This window comes from Tenrec ecaudatus, chromosome 1 (assembly GCF_050624435.1).
Source record: "Tenrec ecaudatus isolate mTenEca1 chromosome 1, mTenEca1.hap1, whole genome shotgun sequence".
NCBI lineage: Eukaryota > Metazoa > Chordata > Mammalia > Afrosoricida > Tenrecidae > Tenrec > Tenrec ecaudatus.
The window spans coordinates 159,099,023-159,122,863 of record NC_134530.1 but is presented as its reverse complement, the minus strand read 5'-3'; the positions used below and the strand labels follow the sequence as shown (position 1 = coordinate 159,122,863).

Sequence of the window (23,841 nt, the reverse complement as noted above, 5' to 3'; positions counted from 1 at the left end):
TGCCACACCGTGTTTGACCCTCAAAACTTGGTGGAGGCAGAACTTGTACTCAAATCTGCTTCCATAGCCGGCTCATTTCACCACCTGCACTGGAAGCAACTGGGCCCGAAGCCCCCAGGAGCCCCACCCCAGTGCCCGGCTCTTGGTCCCCCTGAAGTCCCTATTTTTTCTTCCTCCCCTCATTTGTCATATTCTTCAGTGCTCCCTCCAACGTCTTCACCCTTTGGGAGCCACAGATCGGCATGTTGGGGGATACATGTCATTCTTGCAGTTTTGTCTTTTTCATTATGTGGGAGTGACAAGGAAGAACAACGAGGAGAACTGCTGGTAAAATAAGATGATTACAAGCATGGAGACTTGTAAAAGTGAAGAGAGTTAGAATCTTAGTCCAGACTTTCAATATTTGTGAGCAGGCTAGTTTGGAAAGGGAAGTTTCTCTGGGGCAGGAAGGCTGGAGAGTCCAGCGCCCTCAGCTGGTGCTCCCCTCCCAGAGAGAACCTGGGATGGCAGAGGCCCCAGGTGGTCTCCTCTGCTTTTCCTCACTCAAGTGACAGGTGCAGGTGGGGGCGGGGTGGATGGCACAGTGGTTATGTGGCTGGGCTGCTCACCGCAAGGTCGAGTTTGAAACCACCAGGTCCCTGGGAAGGAAAAAGGTAAGGCTTTCCACTCCAGCAGTTTCAGGCTCAGAAACCCGGGGGCAGTTTGTCTGTCCCATAGAATCCCTGGTCAGGACGGACTCATGGCACTGAGTTTGGTTTTGTTTAGTTTGCTGCTTATGAAAATACTTCCCAGGGGGAGGGAGCAAATAAACAGGAGGAACGTATTTGCATCAAAATGCGGTAGTTGTGCACAGCTGAAGCCTACCCACTATATTTGCCTACTCATCATTCTTCTAACGGCTCTACAGAACTGTAACTCTTTACAAGAGTAGACAGTTGATTCTCTTGCAGAGTGGCTGATGGGTTTGAACTGCTGACCTTGTGGTTGGCAGCTCAATACATACCCACTACAGCACCAGGCCTCCCTTAATTAAGGCCAGATCTGGGGAAAATCTGTAAAAGTGGTGTGGTGCTCTTCCGTAGATGGCTTAGGGGCTCTCATGGTGCTGGTAGATCAGTGCTGGTTCAAAGCCACCACCTGCTCTGTGGGAGAAAGTTGAGGCTATCTGTCCCTGTACAGATGTATAGCCTCTGAAACCTACAGGGTTGCTGGGAGTTCAGGAGCTCCTGAGTGGTATATGGTTACACCGTGGGCAACTGACAGGAAGGCTGGCAGGGCAGTTCATACCTGCCCAGAAGTGCCTTGGAAGCAAAGCCTGGTGCTGTGCCTCTGCGAAGTCACGGCCACGGGAACCGTGTCCAGCTCTGCCTTACAATGCACGGAGTCACCGGGAGTTGCACCGGACTCAATGGGCACGGTTAAGGTGGCTTGGCCCGGAGAGGATCCAGGTGTGGGGGTGCCCAAGCAGGCTGGGGACTGAGGGGCCTGCATTTCTCCTGGAGCTCTTCTCCTTCTCCCCCTCTTCCTAAAGGGCACATCAGGGCAGCCTCATGGCCAAGGTCCCCAAGTCATTTGCCTCCATTTTCACTCCTTCCTCCCTTCTCACCCTTCGTGACCCCTGGGTCATGGGGTGAGAAATGCAAGGAAGACACTGAGAAACCAGCAGGGGCAGCTCCAAGTCCCTCATCCCCACCCCTTGCGTTTGGTTCACAAGGTGCTCTCGCCAGCCCAGTTCCCAGGCTCCCTCCTGTCTGTCCACCACAGCTCTTCTCTGGACTGTGTTCCTGCTGCAGCAGGCTCGACTGACACTGACTGGGGTCTACCACAGACAGAATGCAAGCGGGCCCTGGCTGCTCCAGGTAGCCAAAGGGAGACAGGCAGGGTGGTGGTGTGAGCACAAAGATGTTTTTCTGAAGCCGGGCTCGGTGAGGGTTGGAAGAGATTGAGGAAGGAGGGAGAGGCGACAGGAAACCCTCGCTTGGCTGAATCAAAGAGGAACCCAGACACAAGTTTGGTTTCCCCTTTGTCCTCCCCAGCTCGGGTCACAAATCAGTTTCATTCTTAGTTCAGTTCTTCCGTGAGGTCAGCTGTCCCACTTCCTTCTGCTGGAGTCCCTGCACCAAATTAACACCACCAATCCAACCCAGCCAGCGCTATATCCAGTGTTGGGAAGAGTATGAGAGGCAAAGGGAAGAAACACACGCCGGAAAGAGAAGCCAGGCGCCTCAATCTCCATCCACGAGCCTGGTTAAGAGCGAGCAGCCAGGGTGGGCCTGGAGAGATTCGCATTCCACAAATCTTCCTCAAGGCGGGGGATACGTTTCACTTCTCCTCTGTGCACGGACAGGTGGCAGTGTTCCACGTCCATCCCTAGCGCTACAGTCGGGCAGCTGAAATTTCACCCTCGGATTGAAAACCTGGAAAGGGACATGAGAGAAGACCCCTCCCACTCTAAATGCATGCCCTTGGGTGTGTGTCTGCTCCTCACAGGGCGCACAGTGGTCACACTGCCACTTTACGACCCTTCCCTCTTTGTCCCACCCTTCAAAATGGAGGAGAGAGGGAGAGAGAGAGAAAGAGAGAGAGAGAGAGAGAGAGAGAGAGAGAGAGAGAGAGAGAGAGAGAGAGAGAGAGAGAGAGAGAAGAGGCCAAGAGGGGAAGAGGGCTGAGGAGGATTGCAGAGGGTCAGGTACTAGCAAGAGCAACGAGTTGTGGTTTTCTTTTCTTTTGATTGAGGTAAATAAAAAAGCTTTATCCTGAAACGTTTGGAGAGAGGGAGTCTGTCCACCCCCGTGTGTTCCACACTCTCTTGCTTCACATCAGGCTCTTGCGGTACTGGCTGTGTTGGGTGCTCTGTCTGAATTGGGAGTCGGGAGTCTGCAGGTCCATCTGTCTGTACAGGTCCCTCAGCTCCTGGACTTCCTGCAGCACCCTCTTGGCCTGGCTCCAATTCGAAGACGCCTCCCCCAGCAGCCGCTCTGTCTCCAGCAACAGCTGCTCCGACTGGGAGTCAGGAGGAGACCCCAGGGGGTCCTTGGCCTTTCGCTTCCCGTCGCCCAGTCCCTGAACTTCGGCCAGCAGCTCCTGAGTCTTCTCCAGTTTCCTTGCTACCAGGTCCTGGATCCGGGACAGCTGCCCCGGGTGGGGCAGGGTGGGGGTTGGGGGGTCTTCGGCCCGCAACTGGACGGCACGGGCTGGGGTAGCGTCCCGTTGAGAGAGGATCTCCTCTAGGGAGGTACAGCGGCCTTTCTCTGTGGGGGTCAACTTCTTGGGTGCCTGGGGTGTATAGGTGGCCCCCCTGTTTGGCTTTTCCCAGGGTCGGGGAAGGCTGCTTGCCCGCTCTGAGGGGGGCTGTATCCGGTCTGAGTCTGCTCTCCGCCGAGTGCCCGCCAGCTGGGCCACAGACTTGTCCAAGTCCACCCGAAAGCTCTCAGCACAGGAGGTTGGCTCCTCGGGCGAAGGGTCTTCCTCCTGGATCAGGTCCAAGGTCAGCATCCCATCCGAGGTAGAAGTGGAAGCCTGGAGAGAAAACGGTGGGGGTTCAGTGGGGGTTCGGGGAAAGACCGCATGGAAGACGTCAGTCAGTGCAGGGCACGTTCTTCCTCACGAGCCCGTTCCTGCTCCTGACGACGCCTCTTCAGTTACAAGTTCTTACTGCCATGAGCACCAAGAACCTGCCTTTCTTTCTCTCTTTCTTTCCTTCGCTCTCTCTCTCTTTCTGGGAAGTGACTTCTCCTGCCTTCCCCCACTCCCCACTTCACGGCCTGTTCTCAGAGCGTCCCGTCCTTCCGTGCTGTGGACCGCAAGCATCAGTGGGGTCTGAGTCCCCTGGGAGGTTGCTCCGCATGGCGCTCTCTTTTGCGACCTGCACGCTCTGAGCCACACACCACAGCCCTCTCTTCTGTGTGGCCCCGGAACCCACGGCCTGACAATCAACCTTGCTCTACACTTCGAATATTGTAATTTACTCAGTACCTTGCTAGGACGAGACACCTGTGGTCTCAGCGTGCCTCAGGGCAGCCCTCCAGGCGCAGGGCAGGGTCAGAAGCCCATTATGCAACTGGACCCAGGCAGAGCCCGTGACAAAGCTAGGTGCTCACTCAGGGTGCAGCCGAAGCCAAGCCTTGGCTCTTTCTACCCTCAACTGGCTCCCTCCTCCCGAGGAACTCAGCGCTCCAGACAAACCAAACCACAGCTTCTTACTCTGAAAGCCTCTGGGCCTCAATGGTGTTCCCCACCCGGGCAGAGAGCCGTCCATCTAGAAAATGGCTTGTCTATTTTTCAGCTCTTCGGTTTTGTTCTTTTCTTGTGGGCATAACTCAGTGTCCCCCCCACCCCCCCCGCCGACCCCAGATGATAACCACCTTGGGAGGAGGGCCTTGTGATCATGCCCCCCCCACCCGCCAAAAAACGATTCCGCGAGGGACTGCGTGTTTGCTTTCTTGCGCTCGGACATACCACAGCCATTAGGTGTCCCCGAGTTGGGGGGCGGCGGGAGTGTTGGATTTTTGCCCGGTCTCGAGTCGGGTGGGCGAGATAGCTGTCCTCCTCAACGGTGACCTGAAGAGATGCACTGTGAGTCATGTTGCTCTTCAGACTCTCGGTCCCACTCTAGCCTCCCTTTTGGCCTGAATGTGCCTAGACTGGGAGATAAACCTACACGATGAACTGCTTCTGGGTAAGGGGTCTGGGGCATGAAGAGGGTCCTTCAGCTGGCCCATTAGCACCCAGTGGAGGGGAGGAGGTGGCACGAGAGCCTTGGGGCGAAGGGGCTTTTAGGGAGATAAGGAAGTAAGGCTGTGTGGGGTGGGTGGGGTGGGGGCAGGCAAACAGGAGGCTGTGAAGTCGGACTCCCTCTTGGTGAGTCCCAGTACCCTCTCCCCACAATGAATCCCCTGACCTCATCCAAGATGCGGTTCTTGGCTCGGGTGATGGCGCAGTTCAGGGCGTTGATCCACAATTCCTTCTCCTCTGGACTCACTGCCAGGAAGATCAGGTTGGGTGCCTGTGAGGGGAACATTCTTGTTTCAGCCAGGGTTTTGGAGGTGGTGCTTCCCCCTGACAGGGAAGAAATGAGGAATTATTATCTTATTATCCTAGACCAGCTCATGGAAGGAGGGGTTCTGGATCCCGAGTCACCCACACATTAAGGAAATCATCACTCGGAAGTGGCTTTATAAACGAACCAGGAATTGTTGAGGGTATTGGCTCTTTGTATGGGGCAGGAGACCATCTGAGGCAATCTGGCGAAGAAGAAGCACTAAAATAAAGGTCATTCAATGTTGGCATGTGGACAGATACCAGTCATATCGCCAGGCTGTTTGGGGAGTTAGAATTTTCTTGCTAGATTCCCTCAGACTAGAGGAATTAGATTCAGCAACCCAGCAGGGTAGAGGGACCTGTGATTTTCTCCCGAGAGGGTGCCTGCGTGCATTAGTGAGCAAGGATCTTTGCTGCTGGACCGTTTACAGGCTGGCTGGTCTGAAGGGAAGGGAAGAACCCAGGGCATCTGAGGCCCGGGAGCTGAGTGAGAACTTGCAGGAGGAAGCTGCTTGCCCTTCTGCTCACGCACACTCACACACACCCAGCCCCCCAATCTCGCGGTGGCTGAGGCGGCGAGACACACATACCGTATCACCCGGCTGCTTGGAGTGGGCCAGGGTGAACTTGCTGTGATTTTTCTTGCTCCTGCTCTTAGATTTCCGGAGCTCTTCGCACTTCTCATAGTCACTCAGGTCGAACACCTCCGGGATGGTTTTCTCATCCTTTACCTGGGGGAGGGGGAGAGGTAAGGTGAGGAAGCTCAGAACTGCTTCGTCCCTCGCCCCAGACAGTGTGAGCTCCGACGTCACGACGAGCAGGGAAGTCGAGGATGCTTGAGGAGAGGGGCCGGGCCGCGGGCGGGGGAGGACTAGCCTTATGCCAGAGCCCAGGCTCATGGAGGCTAGTCGGCAGGTGCAGGAGGAGGGCCACCGTGTCCCCACCTGCCCCGGCCAAGAGTCCACTTTCAGACCCCCTTACCCACGGTCCCCGCGTTGTCCGTAAGAGAATACAACTTACGCACCGTCAGTCAGTGCTGACGGCCACGACCAGCCACTGGGAGGAGAGGGCCGCACAGGCCGCACCAGGGCCATCCGGGGGGAAGGAGGAGCTGCCTCTGCAGGCTCCAGCCGTCCGTCGTTTATGCAGCGGCTGTCTTACCCGCACCAAGCTCCTTCCACTAAGACAGCGGCTCTCAAGCTGTGGGTTGTGACCCCTGTGGGGGGTCGAATTCATAACAGTGGCAAAACTACCGTTTTGATGGTTGGGGGTCACCACAACATGAAGAACTGTATGAAAGGGTCACGGCATGAGGAAGGTGGGGAACCGCTGCTCTAAGACAAACCATTATAAAGAGACTTATCTGCCGCCCTCGTTTCCGGAGCTTCATCACCCCTAAGAGCAGCAGCCCCGTTTGTGCAGCCGAAACGACGACGGTAGCTGCTGCCCCTGCTGCGCTCCTGGGCCAACCCAGTCTCGAAAACCCATGTAGTCGACATGCCTACCTCTGTGGAAAGAGGCAATCATGACCGCAATTGCAGACTTGGCAATAAGGGTCTGCTCCCTCTTTTCATTTTCCAGGGGAGAGCCCAAGTCCCTTGACTGCCAGGAAGCTCTTCCCTGTATCTAGACTCAACCCTTCCTGCTGTAGGACCCCGTTCACACTGAGCAGCTTCCGCCAGCATCTGGGGCTCGGCTCACTTGGTGAACGTCCGCCGAGAGGCCACATTCCTATCCACATTTTCCGCTCCCAGGCAGCCTTTTCTGAACATCACAAAGCAAATTCTACAAACCTTTCATCAAAGGCCCACTTGAAACCTTGCTAATCGTTTTGCCCCCCCTCACCTAGGCCTTCTCTCTACCTGCTCCTGAGAAGCAGTGCAGGAACCAAAGTGCGAGAGGAAACCGAGTCACCAGCTCGGGGATTAGAAAATATCTTCCCCGCTTGCTCCGGAGTCTGGAGCTGAGCACGTTTTCTGGGACAGTTACCTGTAAGCAAGCACCTAACAGTGGCCTCCTGCCTTTCTCAGGAGGGAGCCGCCCTCCCGGACAGGCACCTTCCCGAGGAGCGCCCCACGGGAAGGAAGGCCTTGGAACGGAAGAGCGAGAATGATTACACAGCGTGAGGAGCGTAGCCCACAGCCCCAGCTGGGCCGTGCACGGGGAAGCGGCCGAGGTGGCGTGTGCTGTTGTGTGTCTGCCACACTGAAAGCCAGCACTCTGAACTAGAAATCACGTGTGGCACGGAGGTGGCCTCACGTGTTATCCTTCTGGTTCCCGTCAGCCCTGAGGTGGGGACGGCCTCGCTTCCACTGCCAGTCCATTTATAGTCTTGGGTCGTCCTGGTCTCCCAAATGGCGGCTGGACCCAGGGTGCGGGCGGACAACAGACACAACACACGATCACGCAACCCCATTTGGTTCCGGGAGCTCTGGGGTCTTCCCTGTCCAGGCACAACCCCCTCCCTTTGGAAGGGAGCAGAGGCCTTGGCAGATTACAGGGAGGAGAGGCTGATAAGGGGTGCCGGAGAACAATGTAGGGTGATGCCTCAGCCCCCCTTGCCCCCTCCTCCTTCAGGGCTGAGACTATCAGCAGAGACCAGAAATGTTGGAGAGGAAAGGGCAGGGGTGGGCCGTGGCCAGGGGAAAGAGACTGGCTTGCTCTGTTTCCTTAGGGGAAGGGAGAGGAGGGACCGGAAGGAGGCTGTTCCAGCTTGGATGCAAGCTGATAAGGAGCTCTTCGAGCAAGGGAGCAAGGGACATGAGCAGAGGCGAGGCTTGGGCAATGCAGGGGTGAGGCAAACAGCAGGGCAAGGAAGATGGCTCACCCCAGGAGCCTTTTCTCACGTGTGGCCTGCTTTACAGGCCCTCCAACAGTTCCTAAAGGGCCACTCACCTTCTGAAGCTAACCCATCCTTTCCCCTGAGTCTTTGTTCTTAGCCTCCAGAAAGGAGTATTTTCTATGCTCCTCAAAAAACGATGCTCTCGTGATAAGAGTTGTATGAGCTCCCAATAAAATGATTAAAAAAAACAAAAACAAAAAACAGAACCATGATTAAAAAAAGTTTATTTCTCATTAGGATGCTTAAAATGTGAACAAAGTAAAAACAAATTAAGTACTGCCTGAAATTTGAATTAAGGTTTAAGAAATACTAGAAATATATTTTAAGTAAAGAAACATTTTCTGATATATAGATAAATATATCAAATGTCTTAGAGCCTCTGTTCTATTTTGCAAATAGAAGACAGTACTATTTTTTCTACCCCAAAATAATTTTGTGAAACTTAAATGACTGTGCATTAAATTATCTTCTAAAATGCTCTAAAAAACAAAAACAATGCACAATGCTCTGAATGCCAATTCTTCTGCCACAGGCTCTTCCTAAGGGCCAACCTCTTGGCCATGAGTTAGTCTCGCTCGGGCTGGGAAAGGGTGCCCTTTGAGAACCAGGCGCTCAGTCAGTAACTACTGGGAGGATTGTCTTGGTGGCGGCCCTTGTGGGAGAGCTTGCCTCTGTGAGGGGAAGCAACCCCGAAGAAAGGATGGTACCAATCCTGGGGGGAGGAGGGTTAAGAATTTCCCTACAGTAACACAAATCACAAGTACTACGGACTATACTTTCTTGTTACTGACTTTGGAGTTATTGGGAAGTGGGCTATAGTCCTGTCAGTTTCCCCCGGAGCCTCGGCTCAGTGCCCCCCCATCCCCCCACCGCAAACTGCCTACAAAGAAGAGGAACTTCTAGAGGTTTGCTCCCCCTCTGCGAGTGCCCTTTCCAGCAGGAGGCAGTTGGCCCCAGTTTGGATCAGATGTTCCTGACTCATAGGAAGCCAGACATCCTGGGCTGAGGTCATCCCAGTCCTCCCCCTGCCTCCGAGCCCCTTCCTCTACACTCAACCATCAAGGATTTGCCTTCGCTCTTTGACAAACAAGAAAGAAATGTCTTGTTCCTTCTCCCCTTTCACTGATCTCAAGCCTCCCTCTGACGTGGGAAGTCTGCCCTGTTTGCTCACGCAAGTTTCCTGCCATCGTGAAGTTCAGGAAAGAAGTGAGATGCTTGGACACTTGGGGAGCCAAACCTTCTTTGGGAGTTGTGACTGGAACAGGTGACCCGCCAACAGAAATCTTCCTGTCCAATCCCTCCCTTGCTCCCGAGACACGGCATGACCACATTCCCAGTCTAGGGTAGACAGCTGGCTTTAAACGCCTGGCACAGCTCCGCTTGCCCCCATGGTCTCAGTAGATCTTCTTTTCTTGGACTTGGTGTGTGCGTCTGTCTCAGTACCAAGAAAGACCTCATTTACCTAGCTATAATTAACTGGGTGTCTACCACAGGAAGCAGAAGATGTTAGAACCGAGAAAAACTTCTCAGTTACCCTGGGGGAGGGGGCCTCTGGGGGGGCACTGAATGGTTTATTGGGGCTATATCCACCCAGCCACAGAGAGAAGGGAGGAATAACTTCTGTCCTGTGGAGGGACATTTTTATTTCTATCTATTATTATGCATCCTTGAGCCCAAGAGTGAAGGGCAAGGGGAGATGAGAGTGGATTCCATGATCTGGGCTCGTTTATCTACAGAGTCACTGTTATCCAGAGAAAAAAACCCAAACCAAATTCACTGCCAAGGAGTCGATGCTGACTCACAGGACCCCACAGGGCAGGGTAGACCTGCCCTTGTGAGTTTCCAAGGCTGTAACTGTTTACAGGAGTAAAAAGCCTTGTCTTTCTCCATGGGGAGGATGGTGGTTTCGAACTTCTGACTTCGTGGTCAGCAGCCCAGCTCATAAACATTATGCCGCCGAAATGCAGGGCTCCATAATTCTATTTGGTTCAAATTAGGTCAGGAAAGGCAAGAAGAACTAATGCCTTTTAAAACTATTTACAAGCAGAGTTGGGTGGGCTGTGGGGAGCATACTGTTTAGGGGTTTTGTGCTAAGAGAAGGAACTGTCATGCACAGATGTGCTGTCCAAGGTTGTGTGTGTGTTTTCAGCTACGGCTGGTGTGGATGTGTGGGGTGCTGGGGTGACCGGTGCCATCATGCCCCTGCCGGACAGGCGGACAGGCAGACAGGCGAGGGGAGCTAGCTGTGGGGACAGGAAGAGGCAGAGCACCGGCTGAACAGCGTTCAGTAGCAAGAGCAAAGAAAACCTACCCGTGTGCAGCCAGAGGCCAGGGCAGGGTAGGGGGGCAGCAGGGGCACTTAGAAGTTTGGGGGCATCTTGGGAGGAAACGATCCTTGTCAGGCAGGTATTTACAAAGCACTAACATGCAATGAGAGGTCAATTCAACTCTAATTTTAACTCCCGGCTGCTCACTAAGGGTGCCCTTCCCCTGCAGAGAAGATGGAGAAGGGACAGATCGGCCGCTGAACTTGCTTCCCGAAGAAAATGGGGGGAAGGGGGAGCCGAGGTTGGACGCAGCCGAGCCTCCCAGTGGAGAAACCAGGAGTTAAACAGGAGAAATAGACCCACGCGGGGTCAGGGGCACCTACCTCCTTCTCAGAGATGTAGAGCTGGTCCCCTTTCAGCATCACATAGCGGTTTTTCCAAATCTCCCTGAAAATCCCTTTCCCGCAGAATTTCCGGACCCAGCCGACCTTCTCGGGCGGTGCAGGCTGATGATTTCCATCTTGAGGCCCCTGCGCAGGGCGAGATAAGAGCCATCTGATTGAGGGATGATTGCGTGTCCATCTCCCAGCTCACCTCTCAGGACCCTCCTCAGCCCCTCTGCGTCTTCCCGGGGGCCGTCCACCGGAGGTGGGGGTGGGAGCGAGGGGGGGGTAAAGGCGCGTGCGGAGCCCACTTCTGGAGAGGTGGCTCCCGGGAGGGACTCGCTCCCCTCCCCCAGCTCCCCAATAAACCACCGAGCCGGCGAGGCAGGGGCTGGGCCTGCGGGGAGGGGGCTTCCCGGCTGGCTGCGGTCCAGGCCCCGCCGTCAGCCCGGTTCGCAGCCTGGGGGAACGCGTTGTCTGCCTTCCTCATTGTCTTCCCGGCCCGCCGAGCGCCCTCCGCACACGCTGCGGGTGCCCCAGGGGAGTCGGCAGAAGCTAGCCAAGTTAGACGCCCAAGTAAACAAACAAAGCCGCGCTGCCCGCGCTCCGGGCCGGGGCGGGGGCTCCCCGAAAGCCCCGACGGGGCCGGCGCGCCGGGCACCCAGTCCGCGCCGCCGCGAGCGCACTCACCCGCTTGCTGGGGTTGTTCTTCTTCATGCTCCCGGCGGGCGCGGGCGCGGGGAGGGCGCGGGGAGGGCCCCGAGTCGGGGCCCAGGGCGCTCCGAGCGAGGGGCGCCTAGCCGGGAGCGAGTCGCAGGAGCCCCCGGCGGCGCCGCGCCTCCCGCGCCCGGACGCTCCCCTGGCGGCAGCTCGGGTTACACGAAAGGCCGGCCCCCCTCGCGCACGCCCGCCCGCCCCCCGGCGCGCTCCATGCCGGCGCCCACGCGGCCCGGCCCCCGCTCCCCGGCCCCGGCCCCGCGCCCCCGGCCCGGCCGCTCCCCGCTCCCCGGCCCCGCGCCCCGCTGACGTTGCGAGTTCGGAAGAAAGGGCGAATCGCGGCGCCGGAGAGCGCGCCGCCCCCCCGCCCCCCGCCTTTGTTTCCGACTCGCGGAGGCTGGAGGAGGGGGCCTGCGCCCCGCCGGGAGCCGCTCCCCGGGGCCCGCGCCGCGGGGGGGCGACCCCGAGATGGGTGCCGCGGCGTCCTCCCGACGCGCAGCCCGGCGTGCAGGCAGGGCCGAGCGCGGCGACGGAGGGCAGTGCTGCGGCCGAGGGTCGGCGTGTCGCGGCCGGGACGGCCGGAGAAGTTCGTGCAGGTTGCACGAGAGCCACCTAAGTACGAGGCGGTGCTTCCATCCTCGTGTCACGGCTGCCCTGGAGCTCTCTGGCACGGAGCGCCGCCCTGCCGCGCGGACCCTGAAGAAGCCCACCGTGCCCAGCGCGCTGCAGAGCCCTGGGGCAGAGCCGGAGCCCCCGAGCCCGGCTGGGGGAGCCTCTGCCAACTCCCGCAGCCAGATGCCGGCTCAGTCACTTCGGTATTATTATCTCAGTGGAGAGTGATGAGAAGGGAGTCAGGACATCCACATTTGGGTTGTAGTTTTTGTGATCACTCTGGCCTTGGGCCAAATCCCTGCGTTTGCGGGATAAATTACCATACCCGTCCTCAAGGAAAGTAAGTGATGCCCTATGAAAGTCCCCTGAAAAGACCAGTGCTGTCCTTCAGGGCCTGTAAATGCGGTCGGGTACATGGTTAGACACCATGACCATAATGCGAAGAACAGTTCCTGGCCCAGAGAAGTGAGAAAACCAGAAAAAAAATTTAAAAAACTGTTTCTGGAAATGCCTCAAGGGACAAGCGTTGACCAGATTTCTAGTCTGAAAAGCTTTTTCTGGTAGCTCAAATGAAGGAGGGACCCCCCCCCCCTTGATGGCCAGCTCCCCCCTTTTCTCCTAACCCAGTAAGATAGAGCTCAACCCTCTTCCGGGAGCCATACAAATCCATTCGGCTGCTTTCCATACAGAACTTCTTCCTTTCAGAATGCAGTTTCTTTAAAGCTTCAGTGCCACCTGGTGAGGTAGAGAGAGCATATTACTATTCCCACTGGGAGAATGAGGAAGCCGTGCAGGGCACCTCGTACTTGCCCCTGTTTACATGGAAAGTTAGTGGCTGAGTAGTTAGAACCCAGGTTTTCTCCTTCCTGGTTTACTGTTTAGGTTACACACACCCACACATTCCCAAGCCATCCCTGTCTTCCCACTCTCTTATTTCCTGCTCCCGTTTTAAAAAAATGATGTGAAAATCCAGGGCATTACTCTCCCAGGTGAAGAAACAAAATGGCTCAGTGAACTTAGGCAGATACTAGCCAACATATCTTCTGGGGGCTGTGCTGTCTAGGTATATAAGGAGTGGTTTGGATGTATAATTCCATGAAGCCCGGTTTGTGGGGTTGGGTGGGCAGGGGGTGGGGAGGAGTAATTTACGACATTGCCCACTCTCCTTTTTTTTTTCCCCCAATAACTTTCATTTGCTCAGTAAATGTTTGTCTCCTGTAGCAAGGTAAGGTGTCCTGGCTGGGCAGTGGTTAAAGTGCCCCCCTGCTAATGGAAAGGCCAGCTATGTGACCCCCACCGTTGTCATGATGTGGCAGTCGGTTCCTGTAAAGGTTACAGCCTCGGAAACCATGGAGCAGTTTGACTCCTAGGGGCATTAGGAGTTGGAACCCACTTAGTGGCATTTTTAAAGTTTATTTTTAATGGTGAGCTGCAAAGCACTGGTCTCCCTATGTACTACGTCACATGAGAGCTGGGGCTTTGTGGAACATCAGGCAAAAGGATTGCTAACAAATAAAAACTCTCCACAGTAATTTTCAGATTCCAGAGCAGATGCATGTGGGCTGCAGCATCTTCCCTGCCTGTCTGCTCCTTCCGATGTTACATAAATCTCTGGCTCCCTCTCCTTACTGCTGATGGGCCCTTATCCTGCCCCCTCCCTGTTAGCCTGCACTGCTGCATTGCCTCGTCCTCTCCTGCCTTGTCTTCTCTCACCTTGTCCTCACTCACCTCTCCTCCTACTGACCATAAATACATACTCTTCCCTGGTTACTGTTCAAGCTGATTTCTTCCCTCCCATCAGAGGGCCCTTTAGTGGCTCCTGAATTAGGTGCTCCATAGGACTGTTTCCAAAGACCTAATGCACAAGTGAGAAATCAGAGTAAGGCTCTCTGGGTTCCTTTACACATTTTTATTGCACCCCCTTTCAGTGAGCTTCACAGGACCACACACAATTCACAAAAAGACTCCTAGGTCACCTTTTCTCTTTGGTGGAGACTAGATACTAGGGTTACTCTTGGTGGGGTTACCTCCCTAACTGCACCCCTGGCTAAGACATACCAGTAGCTTAATTGAATATTTTATAAGTAACTCATTTAAGGGAGGGAGAAAGGCAAAATCTGAGATAAGGATTTGTGAATTGCTGCCTGAAAGTTTATTGGGAGGAAACTGTTAACTAAACAGCTGTTTGAAGTAAAAACAAATATCCTTGGCTTTTGCAGAGCAAGTAGGCCACCAAGGTTTTGTCTAGGTTCAACCTATGGGGGAGATTAAAAGCATATGAAACCTTAATGAAAATAATGTTTTCAAAGGAAAAGCTCAAAGTAGTAATGAAATCAGCTCTGTAGATCTTAACTTTAAATATGTTTTGAGTCTTTGACCATTAGTAAAAAAATTCCAAATTCTGTTGGAATCAACACAATGGTAGTGGGTTGGGTTTGGATTTTTGACTTCAAACACCTTGAAGGTTGAGTTCATTTTTCAGACTTTCAGGTATTTTCAGTTGAGTGGGCACAGTGGCTCGGAGCCCGAGTACCGTAGTGGTTACACATTGGGCGGCTAACCATAAGGTCAGCAGTTTGAAAACACCAGCTGCTCCACGGGAGAAAAATGAAGCTTTCTACTCCAGTGACGATTCACAGTCTTAGAATCCCCAGGGGTTCTGCGCTGTCGTGTGAGCCGGAAAGGACGGCAGCATCAAAAGCAGGGACGGTGGGTGCTTTGCTTTTGTGGGGCACAGTGGGAGCTGGTGATGGGTGAAGAAAATGTTTCAGAAATGTCTCTCTTCTTATTTTTCCCATTCTACCGTTATCTTTAGATGAAGGAGGGAAGGGCAAATAATACCACACGGAGGAGAGGTGGTTTATTTGATATATTTTTTTAAAAAAACATTTTATTAGGGGCTCATACAACTCTTATCACAATCCATACATATAAATACATCAATTGTATAAAGCACATCCATACATTCCCTGCCCCAATCATTCTCAAAGCATTTGCTCTCCACTTAAGACCTTTGCATCAGGTTCTCTTTTTTGCCCCCTCCCTTCCCGCTCCCCCCTCCCTCATGAGCCCTTGATAATTTATACATCGTTATTTTGTCATATCTTGCCCTATGCGGAGTTTCCCTTTCCCCCCTTCTCTGCCGTCCATCTCCCAGGGAGGAGGTCACATGTGGATCCTTGTAATCAGTTCCCCCTTTCCAACCCACTCACCCTCCACTCTCCCAGCATCGCCCCTCACACCCTTGGTCCTGAAGGTATCATCCACCCTGGATTCCCTGTGCCTCCAGCCCCCATATGCACCAGTGTACAACCTCTGTCCTATCCAGTCCTACAAGGTAGAATTCGGATGATGGTAGTTGGGGGGAGGAAGCATCCAGGATCTGGGGGAAAGCTGTGTTCATCGGTACTACATCGCACCCTGACTGACCCATCTCCTCCTAAACCCCTCTATGAGGGGATCTCCAGTGGTCGACACTTGGGCCTCGGGTATATATATATACCACAGTGAATATGTGAATATATATATATATATTCTTTTTTTTGATGATGCTTTATACCTGGTCCCTTTGACACCTCGTGATCGCACAGGCTGGTGTGCTTCTTCCAAGTGGGCTTTATTGCTTCTGAGCTAGATGGCCGCTTGTTCACCTTCAAGCCTTTAAGACCCCAGACACTATCTCTTTCGATAGCCGGGCACCATCAGCTTTCTTCGCCACATTTGCTTATGCACCCATTTGTCTTCGGCGATCGTATCATGGAGGTGTACAGCCAATGATATGATTTTTTGTTCTTTGATGCCTGATAACTGATCCCTTCGGGACCACGCGATCACACAGGTTGGTGTTTTCTTCCATGTGGGCTTTGTTGCTTCTGAGCTAGATGGCTGCTTGTTTATCTTCAAGCCTTTAAGACCCCAGTCACTATCTCTTTTGATAGCCGGGCACCATCAGCTTTCTTCACCACATTTACTTATTCACCCACTTTGGCTTCAGCAGTTGTGTCTGGAGAGTGAGCATCATAGAGTGCAAATTTAATAAAAGAAAGTGTTCATGCATTGAGGGAGTGCTTGAGTAGAGGCCCAAGGTCCTTCCGCCACCTTAATACTGAACCTATAGACACATAGATCTATTTCCCCATCCTCATATATATATTTGCATGTACATGTCTTTGTCTAGACCTCCATAAATGCCCCTTGACTCCTAGCTCTTTCCTCCATCTCCCTTGACTTTCCTCCTGCCCTACTACCATGCTCCGTCCCCACCTGGGCTACAGCTATACCTCTTCTCTACGCAACCTTACCCTTGATCATTCCCCACCAGGCCTGCCACTCCCCCCTCACTACCATTTTGGGTCCCATGTTGTTCCCTTGTCCCTGTGTTTGTTAACACCACTTCCTTACCCCCCCCATCCCCCTATCCCACGTCCCCCCGGAACTGTCGGTCCCATTGTTTTTCCTCCAGATAGTTCGTCCAGCCTGTCCTATTCAGACAGACCTGTGGAGACACTAACATGCACGAAAACAAGACAGAGACATGCACATACACACAGACTCACATATGGGTTTCAAACAGACATGGAAAAATTCCATTATCTTTCAATTCCATATTACTTGCTATACAAGCATATGTTTACATACTCGAAAAAACTAGCCTGTAAAATGCGACATTTAAATATTGCCTCCAGGTACAGGTGGTTTCAATGAGTTGTAAAAGAAAAAGATATTTTTTTAATGGGCCCACCAAAAAGTAAAAAACTCACAATTTAGCTCTAGGACAGACATAAGCTTTAAGACTTCACAAGAGCGTGTGTGTAAGGGAAGGAATGGAGAAAAAGAGGTGAAGTGACCTTGTGGCTTCCCTTCCATTTCATGAGCTGCTGCTGAGTAGAATGGGTGGGTTGACAGGAACCCCATCATTTGGCGTAGTGAGTGATCTTATATCCTCAACTCGGAGACAAGAAATCAGCTCTACCGTGATGTTTTTATTAGTCACTGCTTTTTTTTTTTGCACTAAAGTTCTAACTGCTTTACGCGCATTAGCTCTTCCTTCATTTACCCGTGCGATTCTATGAAGAAGGTACTACTGTTTGTTTTCTAGATGCGGCAGCAGAGCCACAAACAGGCTTAAGTAGCTGTGACACAGCTTGGCCCTAGCCCTTCGGACTCCAGAAAAGAGCAGCGACCCAGGGAGGGGCTGTGCTCTGCTGTTTTCACTGGCTGACTTGTCAATCCTAAGTCACAGTGACGCTAAGGCAGAGTGAGAAGGTCCCGCTGGGTTCCCAAGGCTGCAGTCTTCACACAAGCAGGCTGCCTCCTCTTTCTCCCTTGGAAGTAAGTAGCTGGTGGGCTCGAACCAGGAGCCTTGCGATTAGCAGTCAGTCCAGTGCTCAATCCCTGCACCCGTGGGGCTCCTAGTGATGATGTAAGAACTCCTTACTTTCCTAGCATCAATAATTCCACCAGATTCCTACTCCTTTTACAATAAATCAGTATCAGATTTTTTGATTTGCCTGGACACTTTAAAATGTCCTTCAGACAGAGGCAAGGCCTTCCTTCTCTCTCTTTGCTGTAAGGCCAGCCCACGTGCCACCCCTGGAACAGTCATGGCTGTTAACCCCAAAGAAACAAGCCAATCATGGTGTCTTTCAAATAGATTTTTATTGTAGTTCTACATGTTTCTCAGGACCTGGGGACAACGAGTAGACGGCTCTCTGAAGATGGGGCGTTTTCAGAAACGAGTTGTGCAGGAATGCAGTTAATGAAAAGTGAAAGGGCCACAGGGGGAAAGAGGAAGCTGGGAAGTGCAGCATATACACAAAACGACTACTTTAAAGTAAACAAAACTCCTCTAGATGCTGCCAAACCCTTTTCTCAGTAAGATCCCTTCAGAATTCATCAGAAACGGAAGTGATTGTGCTACCAAACACAAGGAATATATTTATTTTACATAAAAATCACAGGAAAATTAGGCTGGACTGAGTGAGCTCAGACTTCTCCGCTCATTGCGGGGTGCCTCGGGGTCTGTGCTGACCGTTCTGGAACTGGCAGGCTCCGGGGTGGGCCGAGGGCCCGAACCACCAGCACGCTCAGAGGCAGCAGGTGGAGGAGAGACTGTGCGTTCTCCCATCTCTCGTCACCATTTCATCTCCTGCTTGCAGATCTCGCTGTAACTTGAGAGCTCTCCTTGCTCCTGCCGTGCAGTCCCGAAGCCAACACTTCCTCTAGGAAACTGACAAATACATTGAACGTTAAGAAAAGGAAAAAGACAAAAGGAGGGGCTTTCTTGTTCATGACACCCAACTAGATGCAAAGATTCGGTGACTAGCATGCCGGGCAGGGATCTCGCTTAGCACAAAGCATCACGAGCATTTTAGTATCCAGACGAGAAGAGCCCTTTGTGCTTTACCGTGTGTGTGTGTGTGTGTGTGTGTGTGTGTGTGTGTGTGTGTGTGTTTAATGCATAAGATTTGTTACGACTAATCTTTCAAGTTTGACATTTTTAATTAGGAACACAGAATTTTAAAACTGGTATTTTATTATGGTGGCTTTTGTGTTTCTCTGATGCTAGAAGCTCTACCGCCTGTATTTCAAATGCCAGCAGGCTCAACCATGATGGACAGGTTTCAGCAAGTGCTTCCAGATTAAGAAAGACCAGGAAGAAAAGTCTGATAATCTTCTAAGAATGAACTAGTGACCGTTCGGTGGCTCCTCAAAGCATATGGTCCGCGAGAGTGCTGGAGGAGCTGCCCCCGTGCGGGGAGGCACCCACAACACACAGGGCTCCACCAGGGAACTTGACAACCACGAGGCAGGTGCAGGACGGCACAGGGTCGGAGCCACCTTAAAGGCAACAAACCATAGGCTCCCTCTCCTTCGCGCTGCAGAATGGGCTCAGAACTTACCATCTCTTAGTTTCTTCCTATCCAAGCTAGTGGGACCAGCCTTCTAAGACTAAATCCCAACACAGTTCCTTACTGCCTAAAGCTGTCCATTTACTTACAGAACAATGTGTGGAGTGAAAGGTGCTGCTCTTCCTAATGTGGTCTAATGACGAATCCATCTGTGTCTGAGAACCAGCACTAAGGTACATGTGCGGACAGACGGAGGAAGCTGTACGCACAGACGCTAATGTTGCCTCCATTTTTAAAACGAAGTTCTGGAGAGGCTGATGACTTGCTCTGTGCTCTCCCTTAGCTGGCTCCGTCTTCCACGGGGCACTCTGCAGGCCACCCGTGCCCGGCTGCCCCATTCCCCAACCCGGCATGAGCTGGCATATCGCCATGCTTTTGCCCCTACTGTAGTATGTGTCTGAGACGATAGGCTGCCTGGTCTCTGCTGATAAAATCTTCTTCATTAAGTTCCAAAGTCATCTTTCCTGGGAAGCTTTCCCAAACCTCATCATGTTGAAATAGTCACTCCACATGGAACCTTGCAATCACCGCGACCACAGTCCCACTTAGCAGGCTATTACTATGAAACATGTGATGTACACATGGTCAGGAGCCCGGTGGTGCCATGGTAAAAACCCTTGGCTGCCAACCGCAAGGTCAGCTGTGGGAACCCCCTAGCTGATGCGTGCGAGAGGAAGCAGTCTGCTCCACACAGATTGCAGCTGTGGAAACCCCGTGGGGCAGGTTCACTCCTTGTCCGATCTGGTAGCCAGACGGACTTGACCCCCAGTGCATTTGGTTCACTCTATACATAGAGAGTCCCTAATTTCAATGGGATTCTATTTCTTTAAAAAATGTTTTATTGGCACTTTATTCACATGTCATACAATTCAATCATATCAAGAAGAGTTGTACAATTATCACCACTATCAATTCTGGAACATCTTCTTTGTACTCATTGTTATTCATGTAATTCTTAAAATCGTGGCAAAAAGACAAAATATTCTCCAACTCAACACCTCTACTTGTGCAAATCACTGCACTGACTGCACTCTCCATGCCGTACAACCGTTATTGATCTTGTTTTCCCTGTTACCGCACCACCATTCACGTAAGCAGCAACCCTTCCTCCTTTACCACAGCCACCACTGCTCACGCTGGGGTGCTTTTTTCTTTTAGTAGTTTTCTTGATATAGTATTCACATGTCATGCACTGTCATAGTTAAACGCTTTTAAAAAGAGTTGTGTCTACATCATTACAATCAATTCCAATGCTCCCTCCCTGCTCCTGCATTCATCGTTTGCTCCGGAAGTCTCCTCCCCCTCATGGCCCGGATTATATCTCTAAGACTGCCATAAATTGTTTCTGGCAGAGTTAAACACCTCCTTGTATTTTTTTTCTCATTATGATGGCTCTTTACTACAGGTATCTTTTATAAATTCCATCTTTATTTGTCTCTGGGTGTTGAAAAGATTATATTTGACAATGACAACATCAGCAAATTATGTGCTACAATATGTAGCAGATATTATAAACGATAAGATGTATCACACCACCACCAACAAAAAAGAAAACAAGGCAAGTGTTTGACTAGGAATGAAGCCAATGCGCTAAGAAGCCCTGTAGGGATGTATCAGGAAGCCCTCGTTTCTTGCCCAAAGGAAATCTGCTACACGCCTAAAGGAAAGGAGTTATTTCCTGAAATTACACTTAAAGATCCTCTGTACATCAAGACCTCACATTCCTGACGGTAAAGAGCAAACATTGACTATTTATATTTGCCAGGCCTAATTTTGTTTCCTAGGGTCATTGTGACTTTTAAAATAAAAGTATCTATTTGGGGACTCTTATGAGTCATTGCACAGAATGCTTAAAAATTATGTGTGATTAACATATTGGTAGCTAGCCTCCAAATTTAGACTATTTAAAAACAACAACAAAAAGAACACATTTTCTACATTTGTTTTAAATTGATCTCACTTTAAAATCAAACTCAAAAGGTCCCTTCCCCCGTGGTACTATGACACAACCCAGTTGACTTCAAGTTAGTACTGTGTACTGAGCACCCAGAAGAGAGTAGGCCCCGCGTGAGGTGGATGAAGACACACCTGTTAGGAGTCCTGCCTTTACGGGAAGCTACGCAACGACAGTCCAATGGGAGAGGTGCTAGAAAGACGGAACGTCTAAGCACTGCCAGAGGGAGAGGCTACTGCTTTCCTCTGTTGGCGCTCCTTCATGGGCTTTCCTCACTCTGCCCAGAAGGAAGGTGGCAGAAGGAGGCAGAACCGCAAAACCCTCACAGTGGGAAAAAAAATCAACCCCAAAAAGCCTAGTGTCACACCTGGGAAAGCAAATTGCTCCACTCTGATAAGGGTCGAAACACTACCACATACAAGAGTTTAGATTTGGAGTATGGATACAATTCAACTGAACAAAGCTATATTTAAATTAAACACACATCCATCTCTTTTTATCGCCAAGCCCCATAGACAGAAATTACACGTGGACCTCTCGTTATATCACAGACACCCAGGGAATCCAGAATCAAATGGAAAAGAAAAAGATCAACAACTTCTCAAGGGTGTGACACGATCATAGAAAAAGAGTTTCAGGAAACTAATGAGAAGAAGCCCACGACACTTGCTTGAGTGGAGGGTAAGCTCTTTACTGTGGCTGAACACGTGTCTGGAAGGCTGGGAATGAGTAGGAGAGAAGATGAGGCTGGAGCTTGTAAAAACTCAAACTACAATCTCCGCTCCATTTTTACTGCTTACAGTGGGGGGGGGCGGACTACCATGTTTTATACCTCTTCTGTACATATGAGGGGCTTCAAAGAGTCTGTGGGGGAAAAAATCCATGATCTTTTAATTCCATTTAAATCCAATCTTTTTGTAAGTCCCTCACACCACACTCTATCTAGAAAGCTGCCCTATCCCTCCAACATGTTGGACCATCCTCTTTTAAAACTACTTCTCAAATGACCCCTCCTCCAGGAAGCTTCTTTAACTGCGTCGCCTTCCCCTTAGAGCTATGGACTTGTTCCTCCATATGTTGTAAATATGCTGTGATGTGATGTGGCTAGGGCTTACCTGTCATGGAACCTGATGAGCTCTTTGAAGGCACAAGTAATACATACATCCTTTCTGTAAATATTTCAAACAGCATACATAAAGCTCAAGTTTTCCTTGATTCTTTTTCCCATTACTCTTTCCAGAAGTGACAAATTATTAGTCAACAAAGTATTCACTGAGAGTCCACAGGCAGTGTTTTAGAAGTTATAGATACAGCAATACACAAAGTAGCAAACAAAACAAAACAAACCCTCTGCCTTCAGATGGATGGGAAGAGAACAATTATTAAGTCAAGCTGGAAATCACAGCCCAGCGGAGCCTATGCAAGGCACTGCTCTAAGTGTGGTAGACATTGTCCTTACAACCGAGAGACTGAAACCATCCTAATTTCCAGCCAGAGACTGAGGCACAGCAAAGCCAATGTCTCACATTTTGCAAGAGAGAGTGGGGACTCCCCATGCAGCCTGGCTTCAGGGTGTGTTTTCCTGAGTACGATGCTACATTGTCTCCCTGTAGTAAGTGTACGACGCTACATTGTCTCCCTGTAGTAAGTGTACGACGCTACATTGTCTCCCTGTAGTAAGTGAGGCATGGAGACTGTTAGGGGAAAAACTAAAGCTGGTTTAATAGGGAATTGGGGGGTACTGGGGGGAGTAGGAGAAGGTGTTAGTAGTATTAAATTTAAAATCCAGAGGTGAGGGAAGGCCTTACTGAGAGAGACTTGAGCCAAGACAAGAAACATCTGGAGGACAGGTGTTTTAGACAGAGGGACGAGGCCCGCTAAGCTCACAAACAGAATGGAGAGGCTAATGTGGCTGAAGTGAAGTGAACACAGTGTTGAGTGATGAGGGTAAAGAAGTCAAGGGAGATTGTGGGGGTGAGTGCAGAAATGAGGTTATGTAGGGACCTTTAGGTCATCGTACGGATACTCATGATTTTACTTTGAGTACGATGGGAAACATTTTGGGGTGGGGAGTGGGGGTGTTGTTCAGTGAGTTGCTACGCCCTGGATTGTGCACGGTCACAGGACCACTCTACTGCTGCACTGAGAACAGACTGTTGGGGGTGAGAGATGAGTTGTAGCAACCAGGGAAATGATGGCAGCATGGACCAGGGTGAGAGATGGTCAGATTCTGGACAGATTTTCAAGATAAGGATCCTAGGATTTACTGATGACTCAGTATGTAGGTGTGTGAGAAAGAGGACGTCACAAAACCTATAACGTTTTACACCTAAACAACTAAAATGATGGATGTGGACGAGAGGGGAAATCTGAGGGAGGATTATATAAAGGAAGAACGATGAGAAGTTTAGCTTTGATGATGTTAAATTTGGATGTTTATTAGACATTCTAGTAGAAATATCAAGCAGGCAGTTAGATATACACGTCTGTAGTCGGGGGAGAGGTTCGGAATAGAAGCAGTGTTCTCAACAATGGTGATGTTACCCACAAGGACGTTTGGCAACATCTGGAGACATTTCTGGCTGTCACAACTCGGGGGAGTGCTACTGGAATCTAGTGGGCAGAGACCAAGGATGCTGCAAAACATTCTGTATTGTTGACAGTCTCCGCAACAAACACTCGTCTGGCTCCAAGTGCCAATAGTGCTGAAGCTGAGAAACTCTAGATGAGAGGGATAACTTTGAGAGTCACTAGCAGATAAACAGAATTTAACTTATAAGACTGAAAGAAATCACCATAACAGAGTGTTACTAGAGAAAGAGATGGTCCAAGGGCTGGGCCTCAGGGATTTCCAAAATAAGAGAAGCTAGCAAAAGAGACAGAGAAGGGCTGAGCCCTGAGACAGGAGGACCAGGAACACAGGCCATGGAAGCAAAGCGTTAAAAGTTTTTCAAAGGAAGTATGTGACTACCGGGGTCAATGCTGCTGACAGGTCAAGGAAAGTGAGCACCGAAGTTGACTCTATGGCAGTGAAGCGTTCGAGTTTTATCCATGATAGAGGCGTAAGACTTCTAAAATTATATTACCAGACAGAATTAAACCCAAGTCATAGTGA

At 51.2% G+C, this 23,841-nt stretch overlaps 2 protein-coding genes across 3 annotated transcripts in view; both read right to left on the bottom strand.

Annotated features, from left to right (window-relative positions):
* Positions 1 to 2,704: 2,704 nt before the first annotated feature.
* On the bottom strand, positions 2,705 to 11,853 carry PLEKHO1 (pleckstrin homology domain containing O1). Of its 2 annotated transcripts, XM_075561078.1 has the most exons (6): positions 11,223 to 11,853; positions 10,533 to 10,679; positions 5,631 to 5,771; positions 4,901 to 5,005; positions 4,459 to 4,560; positions 2,705 to 3,519 (listed from the first exon to the last, which is right to left on the bottom strand). In XM_075561078.1, exons 1-6 carry the CDS (start codon positions 11,247 to 11,249, stop codon positions 2,815 to 2,817), a joined length of 1,227 nt encoding a protein of 408 aa, XP_075417193.1. In that variant the 5' UTR covers positions 11,250 to 11,853; the 3' UTR covers positions 2,705 to 2,814. The 2 variants fall into 2 exon arrangements, with proteins under 2 accessions (XP_075417193.1, XP_075417202.1); XM_075561087.1 differs by lacking the exons at positions 10,533 to 10,679; positions 11,223 to 11,853 and having other exon boundaries at positions 4,901 to 5,058; positions 5,631 to 5,770.
* A 5,647-nt stretch (positions 11,854 to 17,500) lies between these two features.
* The window catches only part of VPS45 (vacuolar protein sorting 45 homolog), an 89,603-nt gene continuing 83,262 nt past the window's right edge, over positions 17,501 to 23,841 (bottom strand). The window contains exon 15 of the mRNA XM_075561057.1: positions 17,501 to 18,090. Coding sequence (XP_075417172.1) covers positions 18,003 to 18,090 — 88 coding nt within the window. The 3' untranslated portion in view covers positions 17,501 to 18,002. The remainder of the gene's footprint in view (positions 18,091 to 23,841) is intronic.